Source organism: Bison bison, unplaced genomic scaffold, assembly GCF_000754665.1.
Source record: "Bison bison bison isolate TAMUID 2011002044 unplaced genomic scaffold, Bison_UMD1.0 scf7180017864240, whole genome shotgun sequence".
NCBI lineage: Eukaryota > Metazoa > Chordata > Mammalia > Artiodactyla > Bovidae > Bison > Bison bison.
In genome coordinates this window covers 2,335,577-2,350,087 of record NW_011494812.1, presented here as the reverse complement: position 1 = coordinate 2,350,087, position 14,511 = coordinate 2,335,577, and the positions used below count along the sequence as shown (strand labels likewise).

The 14,511-nt window shown below is 45.6% G+C and overlaps 1 protein-coding gene across 1 annotated transcript in view; it reads left to right on the top strand.

The window, feature by feature from the left end:
- Positions 1-13,270, top strand: part of KCNJ10 (potassium inwardly-rectifying channel, subfamily J, member 10) — a 36,643-nt gene extending 23,373 nt beyond the window's left edge. Inside the window, exon 2 of the mRNA XM_010846872.1 lies at positions 8,176-13,270. Within this exon, the coding sequence (XP_010845174.1) occupies positions 8,176-9,315 (1,140 nt within the window). The 3' untranslated portion in view covers positions 9,316-13,270. The remainder of the gene's footprint in view (positions 1-8,175) is intronic.
- The last annotated feature ends 1,241 nt before the right edge of the window (positions 13,271-14,511 follow it).

Below are 14,511 nucleotides of genomic sequence, written 5' to 3'. Positions count from 1 at the left end.
TGTGAGAGTTGGACTGTGAAGAAAGCTGAGCACTGAAGAATTGATGCTTTTGAACTGTAGTGTTGGAGAAGACTCTTGAGAGTTCCTTGGACTGCAAGGAGATCCAACCAGTCCATCCTAAAGGAGATCAGTCCTGGGTGTTCATTGGAGGGATTGATGCTGAAGCTGAAACTCCAATACTTTGGCCACCTCATGCAAAGAGTTGACTCATTGGAAAAGACCCTGATGCTGGGAGGGATTGGGGGCAGGAGGAGAAGGGCACCACAGAGGATGAGATGGCTGGATGGCATCACCGACTCGATGGACATGAGTTTGGGTGAACTCCGGGAGTTGGTGATGGACAGGGAGGCCTGGTGTGCTGTGATTCATGGGGTCGCAGAGTCGGACACGACTGAGCGACTGACCTGACTGAAACTACTTCTTGAGTACCTACTGTGTGTCATACATTGTGTTAATCATATGTCAGGCTAATCGAAATATGCTATACCTGAATCCTTATTTCAATAAGCTTCTTTGTAGTAGAAGATACATGTTATACCAAGTAGACGTGCAATAGAAGATATAGATGGAATATAAATACACACACACACACACACACACACATATATATATATATATATTTTTTTTTTTTTCAGAGGCTTTACTTAAGGCTGTGGGGGTCAGAGAAGTCCTCATGGAAAAGGAATCATTTGAAATGGGCTCTGAAAGATATCTCAGCTATATAAAGACAAGGAGAAAAGGAGTCCAGGAAGAGACAGGAGCATGAACAGCCCTTTGAAGGCAGGAAAACCGGGGTTTGTGCAATAGGGAGCAGGGGACTGCTGGTTTGTCTGAAGTTTGCCAAGGACAGAAGAGGCAGGAAAGAAGGCTGGAAAGAAGGTACAGAAGCAGACTCTGCGAATGCTCCAGACTGAGTTTGGCCTGTCTTTGATACCTAGTGGACACATCATCTGTAAAACCTAAACCAAGAGTAGAAGGGATTGAGCTGGGGAAGGATCTGAGATAGTTATAGTACAATGACAAATGGAGTTTGGAGGGAGAAAGTTTGGGAGAGCAAAGACCTCGATTTACCAATCACATCATCTCCCTTGGCTTCAGTTTCCTCATTCATAAAATAAGGATTGTAACCTTAATATCTCATAGGAATGCCACGAGAGTAGAAGTGCTATGTGAAGTACCGGATGCATGTGCACTGATTCGTGATCAGAGGCGTAGCTTAGGAAGAGTGATCCGGTAGCAGTGTGGGAAGGATTTGGGGAGAGAAAGAATAGAGACAGGAGATGAGTAGGAGGTTGATGGTTCAGCCAAAAGGTATTAAGGACCTGAACTCAGACAACGAAATGAGGGGGAAGAGACATAGTAACAAATCCACAGCATGTGGCACCTGATGAATATTGGGATGAGGAAGGAGCAGAGTTTGAGATGTTATGAAACATTTTCAATGCAGTTAACTTGGAAGTTATGGCACTGTTAACTATTTAAAAAAATTTTTGGCTGTACCATGCATGCAGGATCTTAATTCCCTGACCAGGGATCAAACCTGTGCCACTTACATTGGGAGTACAGAGTCTTTTTTTTTTAATTTTTTATTGCAAGTTATTTGCTTTACAATATTGTGCTGGTTTCTGCCATACATCAACATGAGTCAGCCACAGGTATACATACGTCCTCTCCCTCTTGGGCCTCCCTGCCAGCTCCCTCCCCATCCAGCCCTCCTCGGTTGTCATGGAGCACTGGGTTGACCTCCCTGTGTCACACAGCCAATTCACTGGCTATCTAGTTTACATGTGGTAATGTATGTTTCCATGCTACTCTCAATTCGCTTCATCCTCTCTCTCTCACACCGTGCCCATAAGTCTGTTCTCTATATCTGCATCTCCACTGATGCCCTGCAAATAGGTTCGTCAGTACCATCTGTATAGATTCCATATATATGCTTAATATACAGTATTTGTCTTTGACTTACTTCAGTCTGTACAATAGGCTATAGGTTCACCCACCTATTAGGACTGACTCAAATGTGTACTTTTTTAAAGCTGAGTAACAGTCCGTTGTATATATGTACCACAATTTCTGTATTCATTCATCTGTTGATGGACATCTAGGCTGCTTACACGTCCTAGCTACTGTAAAAAAGTGCTGCAACGAACACTGGGATACATGTGCCCCTTTCAGCTACGATTTTCACAGGATATATGGCCAGTAGAGGGATTTATGGGTTACATGGTAGTTCTAGTCCTAGTTTTTTTTTTTTTTAAGGACTCATGTTGTTCTCCATAGCAGCCATATCTATCAATTTACATTCCCACCAACTGTGCAAGAGGGTTTTCCTTTTCTCCACATCCTATCCAGCATTTGTAGATTTTTAAATGATGGCCATTCTGATTGGTATGAGGTGATACCTTATTGTAGTTTTTATTTGCATTTCTCTAATAATGAGTGATGCTGAGCATCATTTCCTGTTTGTTGGCCATCTGTATGTCTACTTTGGAGAAATGTCTGTTTAGGTCTTCCACCCATTTTTTTGATTGGGTTGTTTTCCTGGTATTGAGCTACATAAGCTGCTTGTATATTTTGGAGATTAATCCTTTGTCAGTTGTTTCATCTGCAATTATTTTCTCCCATTCTGAGGATTCCCTTTATTGGAGCACGAAGTCTTAACCACTGGACCACCAGGGAAGTCCTGGCACTGTTAACTATTTAGGAAACCAAAGAGGGGCAGAAGTAGAAGAAAGAGAATTCATTTACACATGGAAATGGATGCATTTAGAATTCGTATCCCAAAGCTTCTTCATTTGGGTTGCTCTTGCCACAGAGAGGATAAAGCTCTTTGCTCAGGGCTGCTTCCCCGCCCACCCCACTCCCAGCCTGACAGGTACACAGCTCTAAGCTGCCCCTGCTCCACTGCCTCAGGGAGGGGGCTGAAGCATCCTTTCTGGTCATGCCGTTTGGCAGAGTCCTCCCCAATGCCCACAGCTGTGTATAGGCTTGTTCTCCTCCTTCATCCTCTTGGAAAGGGAACTGCAGATCCAGAGGGAGCTGGGACCTGTGCCTGGGGCTTGCTCTATCCCACCTTTTGAAAAAAGAATTTGTAAACATCTGTGCACGTGTAAACTTGGGTCCCTATGAGGTAGACCATGGCTGCAGCCCTGACTCAGGCCTTTGTCCAAATCAGGGTTCTAGTCATCCTTTTACTCAGACTTTCTCAACAAACTGCACTCAGTACTAGTGAAACAGGTGATGTGCACAGTCTGTGGCCTTAAATTCAGAACTCACAGATGGCAAACAATTGTAAACAAACCGTTGCAAAACACCATGATGTTTGAAAATAGGAATGTGTACAAACTGCTTCTGGAGGCGGGGAGGTGGAGATGAACTGTTTCTTTAACTGTCAGGCAGGCTTCCAAGGGGGAAACTAACACTTGAGTGAGTTTTGAAAGATAAGCTGAAGGTCATCATCCTGGTGGGCAAGGAGCGGGGCAGAGCAAAAGCAGATCCAGAGGTAAAGGTAGATGTGAGGGGCTTTATGGAGCCAGAGTCTAGGATATGAGCAGAAAAGTGGCCAGACCAAAGCCAAGGAGGAAGCAGGGACCAAATCACGAAGAGCCCTGAATGTTGTGCTCAGAGCAATGGGGAGCCAGGAATCAGTTTTAATCACAGGAGGAGCGTGCATACTGCAGAGCAGTCCGGTACTCAAGAAAGGCTCTGATAAATCCATTCTGGAGAATAAATGACTCATGAGCTCTTAGATAAAGAAATAAAGCTTAGATCCATCTGCAGGTGTGAATCAGGAGGGAGAGGTGTTTGCTAAGGGGACGTGTTGGACATCACTGTAGGTGTGACTGGCTTTTGTTTTAGGGACTTATTAGCTTAATTTTTGGTGTAGAAAGAAGGTGATTGTGTCTGACAGCTGAGAGGCTGCTTTTGTTTTCAGAATTCTTCAGCTACTGTCCCTGGTATCTGGCTGGGACTGTTCTGGGGAAACAGCACCCTCTAGAGGAGACAGTTATGTGTTTCAGGTGGGGCAGCAACAAATCATTTCCAGAACTCTACGCTGCCCCCTTCTCCAGGGGCCCAGCCAGCCCTGGGGGTGGAGTGTAGCAGATTTGTTCATATGCTTCCGATTCTCAGTACTGTGGAGAACAAAGCTGCCTGGCGGTGGGAGGTAGCGCAATAGCTGGGAGCAGCATGTAACAGCTGGAGGAGGCAGATACAAAGGCTGGCAACAGCAGGCCCACAGTTGGAGGCGGCAGTCACCACTAACAGTAGCCCAAACCTCCACTGCCCAAGAATCTGTCGCCTTAACACTGGCCTCTGGAAGCTCTGCGCCCCATCTTCTCTGTATTAGCTGTGCTCCTCTATACAGGAAACTACAGAGGCACCTCCTGAGAACATGAGACGGTGAGAATGAACTCGGGATATATGCAAGCAGTTGCTATAATTTAAAAGTTCTGGAGCCAGAAGACTTGGGTTCTGGCTCCAAATCCACTTGGAGCAAACGTCTTTGAACCTTAGTTTCTAATGATGCGTTTCCTACTTACCTCACGGTGTGGGGGTCAAATTACATGTCTCATAAACTGTAAAATGATATATGAAGTGAAGTGAAAGTTGCTCAGTCGTGTCTGACTCTTTGGAGCCCCATGGACTATACAGTCCATGGAATTCTCTAGGCCAGAACACTGGAGTGGGTAGCCTTTCCCTTCTCCAGGGGATCTTCCCAACGTAGAGATCGAACCCAGGTCTCCCTCATTGCAGGCGGATTCTTTACCAACTGAGCCACAAGGGAAGCCCCCAAATGATATATAATTATAGACTATTACGTTGGGAACAATAAGCAAGACATCCCTTGAGCCCCAAGAGCTTCCATTTCCCCAGATTATACAGGGTCTCTCCTCAGCACAAGCAAAGCTAGGACTTCAGTGTATGATCCCTGGATGTCATGGTATAAAGTGAGGCGATACAGACAGGAAGGAGGCAGGCATCTTGATCTTCTATGAATGTAGTCAGAAACTTAAAGACAGTCTTTAAACCTCCCATCCAAAGCTCTAATCTCCTCTGTAGAATCTCTGTAAAGTTCTCATCCTACCTGGCGTTGAACACTTCCAGGGACAGGGTACTCTCTACCTTTTGAGATGCTCTTTCTACATTTGTTACAATGTTCTTCATATCAATCTGGAATCCTTTCCTTGGCAGTTTATCTTTTTCTTGACGGTTTAAACTCAGTGGTCCTGGTTGTTCCCCTTGGAGCTCAAACTTGTGTTCACATGGCAGTGCATTCAAACCAAATATTCTCACATAGCCTTCATATCCCTCAGGCTGCCTCTTCTCCCAAGTAAACTTCTCCATTACCTTCAACCACTTCTCACATGATTTGGTTCTGAAGACCCTCATGTCCTGATTGTTCCTTGAGACTCAATACTGCAGATGTGAGATGAACAGAGGTTCAGACTCAACTGAATCCTTAGATACTTTAGTTCAACTCAAGGAACTTACAACTGCACTGCTTTTTTGGCAGCCAAAACACATAAGTAACTCACATTGGATTACTTTCTGCTAAAATGCTTACATTTATTTTCATGGTTCTGCTTATGAAATCACATCTTTCCAATTGCAGAACTTGCTCAGGTAATTTTTGGACCCAAATATGTAATCCTATGTTTATCCTTTTTGTTATATTTGGCCCACTCATCTGGCTTCTTTTTGATCTGTCCCAACTCTGTGTCATTTGCATAATCGATGGCCATGTGTTCTATATTTTTGAATAAAATTAGTGTTAAGAACATTGACTGAGGGCAAGACCAAAGATAAAGCTCTCTGGTACATCATTAGAAAGCTTATTTCAGGCTCTCATGATCCACTCACCAGTAACACTGATTTTTTATTTTTAAGCCACCCAATTAGAGAAGCATTTTGTTCATTTGTCTCTATCCCCAAGGACATAACGAGAGATCTTGTAAAAAAAAAAAAAAAATCTTGCTTAGTTGCACTTTCTCTATTACATTTCTCTGATGTGCCAAATTAGTAACCTTGTCAAAGAAAATTAGGTTAACATCATTTGACTTGTTCTTAGTAACCCCATGCTGGGTCCTACTGATAACTGCCTTTCCCCAACCCTGCCCAAGCATTCACTATCTTAATGTTCTATTCTAGAGTCTTGTCTATGGTCTACCTCTTTGTAGTTTGTGAAATGCATTTAAATTTTCTTTTTGAAAATTAAAATCATGCTCACTCATCCACAACTTTCTAGCACGCCTTCTGTTCTCTAGAACCTGTTTTAGATTCCCCTGTTCTTCAAAATCTTCTATAGAAGTTTCATTTCTTTCAAGAGTTTGAGGGTCAAATGAGAAGCATGCTAACATGTAAACTGTGACTGCACACAGATGCAAGTTTTGTGGTGATTGTTTCTTTTACTAATATTACTACTTCTGAGTACTGAATGGGGCTTTACTTGGGCCCTAAATAAAAATTTTTCAAACTTCAGAATTACAGGGTCTCCTTCTCCAAAATAGCCATGTCTGGCTGAGGAGTCTCATGTGGATGAGTTCCAAGTGGGCAGTGTAAAATGCGCTGTTGGCTGTCTCTGAATATTCTTGGATTCTTGTCTGTTGGTGATCTCCAATTTTGTGTCTATTTGGGTGAAGCTCCAATACTTTGGCCACCTGACGCAAAGAACTGACTCATTGGAAAAGACTCTGATGGTGGGAAAGATTGAAAGTAGGAGGACAAGGGGACGACAGAGGATGAAATGGTTGGATGGCATCACTGACTCAAACTCGACTTTGAGCAATCTCCAGGAGTTCGTAATGGACAGGGAAGCCTGTTGTGCTGTAGTCCATGGGGTCGCAGAGTCGGACACAACTGAGCAACTGAACTGACTGACTGGGTGAATATATGAATCGACCTAGATAATTTAGAGCTTTCTAGCAATAAGGCCATGGAAATACAGGCTAAGGGGCAGTGTGCAGAAGGATAAAATGCAATGGGACAGACTTCTGAGAATGGAGAATGTGATGAGCCTCTCTGTGTTCTCCAAGAAGAAACAAACTGCCCAGAGATCACCTGCTCCTTCCCAGAAGGCCTGGCCAGCAGATATCAAGTCCAAGGGCTCAATTTATTATAATTCTTTCTCTGCTGGAAAAGTACAAGTTATTCCTTGGGCAGAGGTGCCAAGCACCTTGTATTAAATGAGTTGTCTCCTATTTCAGAGCCTTGTCCCACTTTCTACTATCAGGACAAACAGCATTCCTGAATCTGAACTTGAGCACACATAGTCACGAGCTAATATACACTCCCAACTCTCCTACTTCAGTCAAGACAATTTTGCCACCTACAATCTGGCATCTCTCCCAGTCCTTAGGAAAACGGCCCAGTGCTGCCAGGAGGCTTCAGTTAGATGTTTTTCCTACCCCATCGCTTGTTTACTTTTGCTCAGTTCTGTCTATGCTGTTTCTGACACCACTCCAGACCCAAACCTAGATAATGCAAAAAGATGATAATGACAATAATAATAAATAGTGAAATGGGCTGGGTGCTTAGAGAACATCTTGAGGGGTGGAAGAACAGGTAGTTTCTGCTATCTTCTCAGCTAGAAGAGTATCTTAGTATCACCAGTGAGCACTGAAGTGGAGGTTGGGGAGAGAATGGAGAAATTAAGGGCATATGTGTGTTCAGGGGGACTGACCTGGAAGGATAACAACAGGATAGTCTTTCTTGCTGTTGTCATTCAAGACAGTAGGGAGGGATCCTATTTCAGAATTAGGGATCTTCACAGAACCAGTTCTGTGGTGAAAGGAGACCAGCAGAGCCCTCTTTAGTCCCACTGCCACTTTCAAGGAACTGGGAACTTATTATTACTTTTTCTTCTCTGCCCTGCCTAAGAATTAAAAATATCAGACTATATTGCAATTATTTGCTTTGCTGAACAAGTATCTTTCTCACTAGGCTGTGAATTCTTGGACAGCTAGGTTGCTGTCAGCTGTCAGATTCATTTTTGACTTCCCAGCATCTTGCACTACAGGGCCTGGCATGTTGCAAGTGCTCAGTAAACATTTGCTAATAAGAGAACAGATCAGTGGCACTGAAATGAATACTTCTTCCTTCCTGTTGGGAAGGGGGTGGCTGGGAGTTGGCTGGATTTCTGCAGTAACTCTCATTATGCTGTCTTGCTCTCTGCAGATGACTTCGGTTGCCAAGGTATATTACAACCAGACCACTCAGACGGAAAGCCGGCCCCTAATGGGCCCAGGGATCCGGAGGAGGAGAGTCCTCACTAAAGATGGCCGCAGCAACGTGAGAATGGAGCACATCGCTGACAAGCGCTTCCTCTACCTCAAGGACCTGTGGACCACCTTCATTGACATGCAGTGGCGCTACAAGCTGCTGCTCTTCTCTGCCACCTTCGCAGGCACCTGGTTCCTCTTTGGTGTAGTGTGGTATCTGGTAGCCGTGGCCCACGGGGACCTGCTGGAGCTGGGCCCCCCGGCCAACCACACCCCCTGTGTGGTACAGGTGCACACACTCACCGGGGCCTTCCTCTTCTCCCTTGAGTCCCAGACCACCATTGGCTATGGCTTCCGCTACATCAGTGAGGAGTGCCCACTGGCCATTGTGCTTCTTATTGCCCAGCTGGTGCTCACCACCATCCTGGAGATCTTCATCACAGGTACCTTCCTGGCAAAGATTGCCCGGCCCAAGAAGCGGGCGGAGACCATCCGTTTCAGCCAGCACGCAGTCGTAGCCGCTCACAATGGGAAGCCCTGCCTTATGATCCGAGTGGCCAACATGCGTAAGAGCCTCCTCATTGGCTGCCAGGTGACAGGCAAACTGCTTCAGACCCACCAGACCAAGGAGGGTGAGAACATCCGCCTCAACCAGGTCAATGTGACTTTCCAAGTGGATACAGCCTCTGACAGCCCCTTCCTCATCCTCCCCCTTACTTTCTACCACGTGGTAGATGAGACCAGTCCCTTGAAAGACCTCCCCCTCCGCAGTGGTGAGGGCGACTTTGAGCTGGTGCTGATCCTAAGTGGGACAGTGGAATCCACCAGCGCCACCTGCCAGGTGCGCACTTCCTACCTGCCAGAGGAGATCCTTTGGGGCTATGAGTTCATACCCGCCATCTCGCTGTCAGCCAGTGGCAAATACATAGCAGACTTCAGCCTTTTTGACCAAGTGGTGAAAGTAGCCTCTCCAAGCGGCCTCCGTGACAGCACTGTACGCTATGGAGACCCTGAAAAGCTCAAGTTGGAGGAGTCGCTAAGGGAGCAGGCTGAGAAGGAGGGCAGTGCCATTAGTGTGCGCATCAGCAATGTCTGACGGCTTGGAGTCCCACCTCCCCATCCCTCTGGTTTCTCTTCTTCTTGTGGCTCCTGGGTGAGGGATGTTTGTTATCCAGGCTTACTGGGGAGCCCCAGAAGCATCCTTCTCCACTTCCTCTTCTTTAACCCCGAGGTCACCTGGAGTCCACATTTTCCTCCCTTCACCTCACCCCACTTTGGCCCCAAGATGCACAACTCCCTTAAGCCAGGATGGGGGAAGGAGAGGGAAGATTAGGCTGAAGTGGCTTAGAAGGCCTCAGCCATGCTTGGAGACTCACATTAGAAGGACCGTGCGGCTGGATGAATAGACTCCCTCCCACCTCCCATTACCACCAATGTCTGGTACTTTGAGGCTGGAGCCCCCTCCCTCTCTATCTTCCCACTTACCATGTTACCTAAGGCAAGACTCTCTCTCTGATGGGATATATGCCCTCAGAAATATAGGTCGGCAGAATAATTTTTCTCCACCAAAACCTATGGAGAGAAGCCAGGGTTTTTCATGGTGTAGTTTACTTTCTGTTGGCAACTCCCGACTCTAACCTAGGACCTTGGTCCCCACTGTTCTCCTCTTTCTAGTTTCTAAACTGGACTCTCTCTTTGGATACCCAGTTCCTACACATATGTCCTCTACTCCCAGGGAATATAAAGCATAAAGACACAACCACCACATCTGTACCCAACCTGAATATTGAATTCTTCACTGTGGGGTGACTAACACAGAGCTACTGTTTAAAACTTTGAACCTGTCCTCCATGTAGCCCTGTTTCCCTGTGTTCCATAATGTGATGACCCTCCACAATTCATTCCCCTAGAAAAAGTCCAATGTCCAGGCCCCATAGAAAGGTCTGGAAATAGTGTTCCTGATTACACTGTCCCTGGCTTCCCTGATTCTTTCCTGCCCAGCCCACTCTCCTCTTAACCCCAGCTCTGAAGGAAGGGAGGGAAAATGCAAGGGCCTTCCTCTCAACACTGATGCTTGACTAAAACTAGACTCACAGGGCACAGAGTCGCAGGAAAGTTAAACCAACCCACCAAATGGGAGGAGTACATTCTCAGATTTCCAGACTGCTGTATACAGCTTCTGGGAATTGGCGTGGCTTTAAGGTTTGAGCAGAGGCAGAACTCTGTGGCTGGCAGACACTACTCACTGTTACCCCTCCCAGTGCCCTTCTGAAAAGTGCCAGCCATTCTGTTAGGCAGTGCTGGGAGGGGAGGAAATTACACCTCCTGATCAAATAACTATGGTCTCCCTCAGCCATTCCCGAGACAGTATAAAATGAGTATCAGTCTTCTCTCTTCTCTCCTTTGCCATGAAGCCAGTTTCAGGCAAGTTAAAAGGCATATTTTACGAGATCAGACTCAGGCCATTCCTTGTTCCCTGATGGGGACTGTGGTATGAGGTCATGAAGGGTGTATGGATGCCAGAACTTTCTCTAAAGCTCCAAATCCCAAGAGTGCTCCCTGTTCTCATTTAGGTACCAAGGAACACTCTCCCCCACCCCAGATGGATTCGCATAGAGTCAATGTATGAATCAAGTGGCAAATTATTTAAGGTAGACCAGCCAATTGTTATGGGTTTCCCTGGTGGCCTAGATGGTAAAAAATCTGCCTGCAATCTGGGAGACCCAGGTTTGATCCCTGGGTCAGGAAGATCTAGAGAAGGAACTGGCAACCCACTCCAGTATTCCTGCCTGGAGAATCCTATGGACAGAGGAGCCTGGTGGGCTATAGCAACTAATGCACACACACACACACGCACACACACACACAAACACACAAATTGTTATAAGCTACACACTTATACAGAATGTGTATTTGCATCTGTGTAAAGATGAGCCTTACAGAGAAACCCGCAAAATCTGGAGAGTGGACCCATGGTTATCATTTACTACAACTGCCCAAGATCCTCTTATATGATCTCTCCTTGAACTCAACTAACCCTTCATTCTCCACTTACTGTAAACCCCACCATTACTCCCTAGCTCTCAAGCAAACAAGAACCAGAACAACTTGAAAATCTGAGACAGAAGACAGAAGGCAGAGTCACCTTCTGGGCTCTACACTTTATTCAATGTTTGACTCACCTGATTTCTTTCAACTTGTGCAGGCAAAGAGCACTGCGTTGTGTGTGTATCTTCTGACCTATTTTCAAATTGTCCTCCACCTAGTTTCTTCTGTACAGTTGCTTCCCTCCTGAGAGAAATGCTGTTTTCCCATTCCCTCACTGTCTATTCCAAGCCTCCAGACTCCTCAGATTCTTGGATAACAAAATGAACACTTTCTGACTGACCCTTTTTCATTCTCCTGCACAATCCCTGACTTTGCTCTAAATTGCACTTTAAATCATACCATCCTTTTGATACAACCTGGCTTATAAGCCCCATCAGAGAACAACACTCCCTTGCCCTCAACCCTAAGTGGTTTTCTAGCCTACAGCCCCCATCTCTTCTGAGCTGAAATCATCTTTCAGGCTATCAGGCAAGCTTTAGAAGCAGCCAGGTCTGGTGAGCAATGGGATCCCTGACCACACCAACCATGGACTTGGACTGTGAGGAGAGCACTGGGCACAGATCTTAAGGGAGGAGATTTCAGAGGATGGTCAACATGACTCATGTGGGAGGATACTCAGGGTGCAAAGATGAGAAAGGGTGGTACTGGGGGGACCTAGTGAAATCGATGAAACCCTTGAGTCTTACTTGGGTTAGCAGACAAGAAGTAGCTGGAGGCTCGGGGAATTAAGCTATGATAAATAAATCAAAGGTTTATCTAAGAAAGAGAAACAGAGATTATATATATATATATATATACACACACACACACACACACATAGAGAGAGAGGTAATATAGATGTACATAGGACCAAATATACAGAATGTGCAGAAAGAAAGTATTCAGAGAGCTCAGCATGGGGGCAGGTAGCTTGCTCTCGTTTGGGGGGTAGGACTCCCCAGGTTCCCAGAACTTACAGCCAGTGATCCTCATTTCAACATGCAAAGCCTGACAAAGGCTTTCAGGTTTGATGATGGGAAAGGGAGGGGTGGAAGTTGCTCTTCAGAATAAAGAGGTGTCCACTGAGGCTTCCGATAAACCCTGTGCTGCCGACAGGACCAGGAGGAGGGGAGACACTCCATCCATGGAAATCTAGGACGGTCTACAAGCCGGTGTGCTTGCACGCCCAGTGTCCTGTCCCTGTGGCACTTAAAGTCCTGTTCCCCTCTCTATTTCCCTGCTGTCATGGGGTGGGGCAGCTGCAGCTCCAGCCCCAGGAGGTGACGGCTATTAAACTGAGAAGCTGAGCACTTTGGTGTCAGAGGTACTAAAGGGAAGCCTCAAGCCTAGAATCTAAATGCCAGGACTAAAGAGCTGCTGGACCCAAGATATTCTCAAGGCAGAGGCCCAGCTTTCCGTGTGGCTGCAAGCAGCCCAAAGAGAATACCTTCTGTGCTGAAGAGTCCCAATTCTAGCATCTGGGCATGGGGCAGGGCGTGGTGCTTTAGCTTTGATGGGAGAGGCTTCTGAAATCTCTACTCTGTGCTTTACCTCATTACCCGCCTGACCCCCTAACCCAGCCTCAGCTAGTAAGACCATCAGGGATTTCTCTCTGAGACCTGAGCAGAGAAAAGCAGCCAGTTATACTACTGCTACTAGTCAAGGACACTGCCCCTCCCAAGGCTGCCACCCTGGTCCTTTACCCTTGCTAGGTAACCTAGCTTATCTGGAACATAATATAACACACTACCTTTGCTGTAAAGTTAGCCTGGGCTTCGGGCTCAGTCATGGCCAACTCTATTGAAAGCAGAAATATCTAGGGATGGTTTTTCCATTCACTTCATTAAAGACTAAACCAGGTCAAACATACCTAGGAAAAATATGTCGGGTTTTTTTTTTTGGTTTATTTTATTTTTGTCTGTTCAGAACAAGTTACTATTACTAAATAAAATGGCTGAATCTATGTTCTTCGCTCCAGCTTCTTTTAGAAATCAAAACCAATCCTGTTATTAAGGCCTGAACTCACTGGCCTTCCTTTGGGAAAGGAGGGTGGAACTGGGCTGTGCTGGAAGAGCCACTGACAACATGGTCAGGTCTTTCTCTTTCAGTGTTACCATCAGTCCACCAACTCCTTTCCCACACCTCCCCTCATCAACTTTAGGATCCTCTAGCAAATACCTTTTACACTCAGTTTTAAAAGGATTACAAAAAAGTTAAGACCGAGAAATCTGAAAACTGTCTCAGCTTAATCCAGGAAAGTCAAGTTGCTTTGGAATCCAGGCATTGCCCCTTTTAGCCAGCGATCATGAACACAACTTCCCTGCCACGCTACCATGGAGTAGTTCCTTATATGTCCTCAAGGCTCTACATGCCTATTCATTTAATCATTAGGTATTTCTTGCCCCAATTCTCAAAGAAGTGGGTTTCTCTTCTATGCTTATCTATCAACAGCCTAAAGAAGGCTTGGTTGTTAATATCCAGTCCTGAATTGAAAAAACAGACCCCGATGGTTACTGACTCTTGTTCCCTAGAAAAGGAAGGACAGAGGGAGAAGATTGGGTCTCTTACCATCATCAATAAATACTTATCTACAACATTTGGGAAACACTAGGTTTTAGGGATGAGTCATGGGACATGGGGCTTCCCAGGTGGTACTAGAAGTAAAGAACCCGCCTCCAATGCAGGGATGTAAGAGACTCCGATTTGAGCCCTGGGGTCGGGAAGATCCCCTGGAGGAGGGCATGGCAACCCACTCCAGTATTTTTGTCTGGAGAATCCCATGGACAGAGGGCTATGATGGGTGGGCGATGATCCATAGGGTCACAAAGAGTCAGATACAACTGAAGAGACTTCATGCATGCACACATAAAACAGGAAAGATATATAAGATATATGAAATATACAGACCCATAACATTTGAAGAAACTTGCCAACTTGTGAAGAAAAAAAGACAAAATAACAAGTAGCATACATTAGGGCCAGATATACCATTAACAATATATTCTAAACAGTGAGATCTCTGTGGGAAACATTCCCCAAGGATGGGCACTAGGCAAGGGATGGTATCAATCTAAGAGGTGTGGTTAGAACACATCTGACATAGGATTCAAGAAAAATCAGCAAAAACTGAGTTCCTTTTACAAGAAGTGTACTATTCAACAGACAAACAAGACACGATACATACCATCAAGGTACATACAGTTTT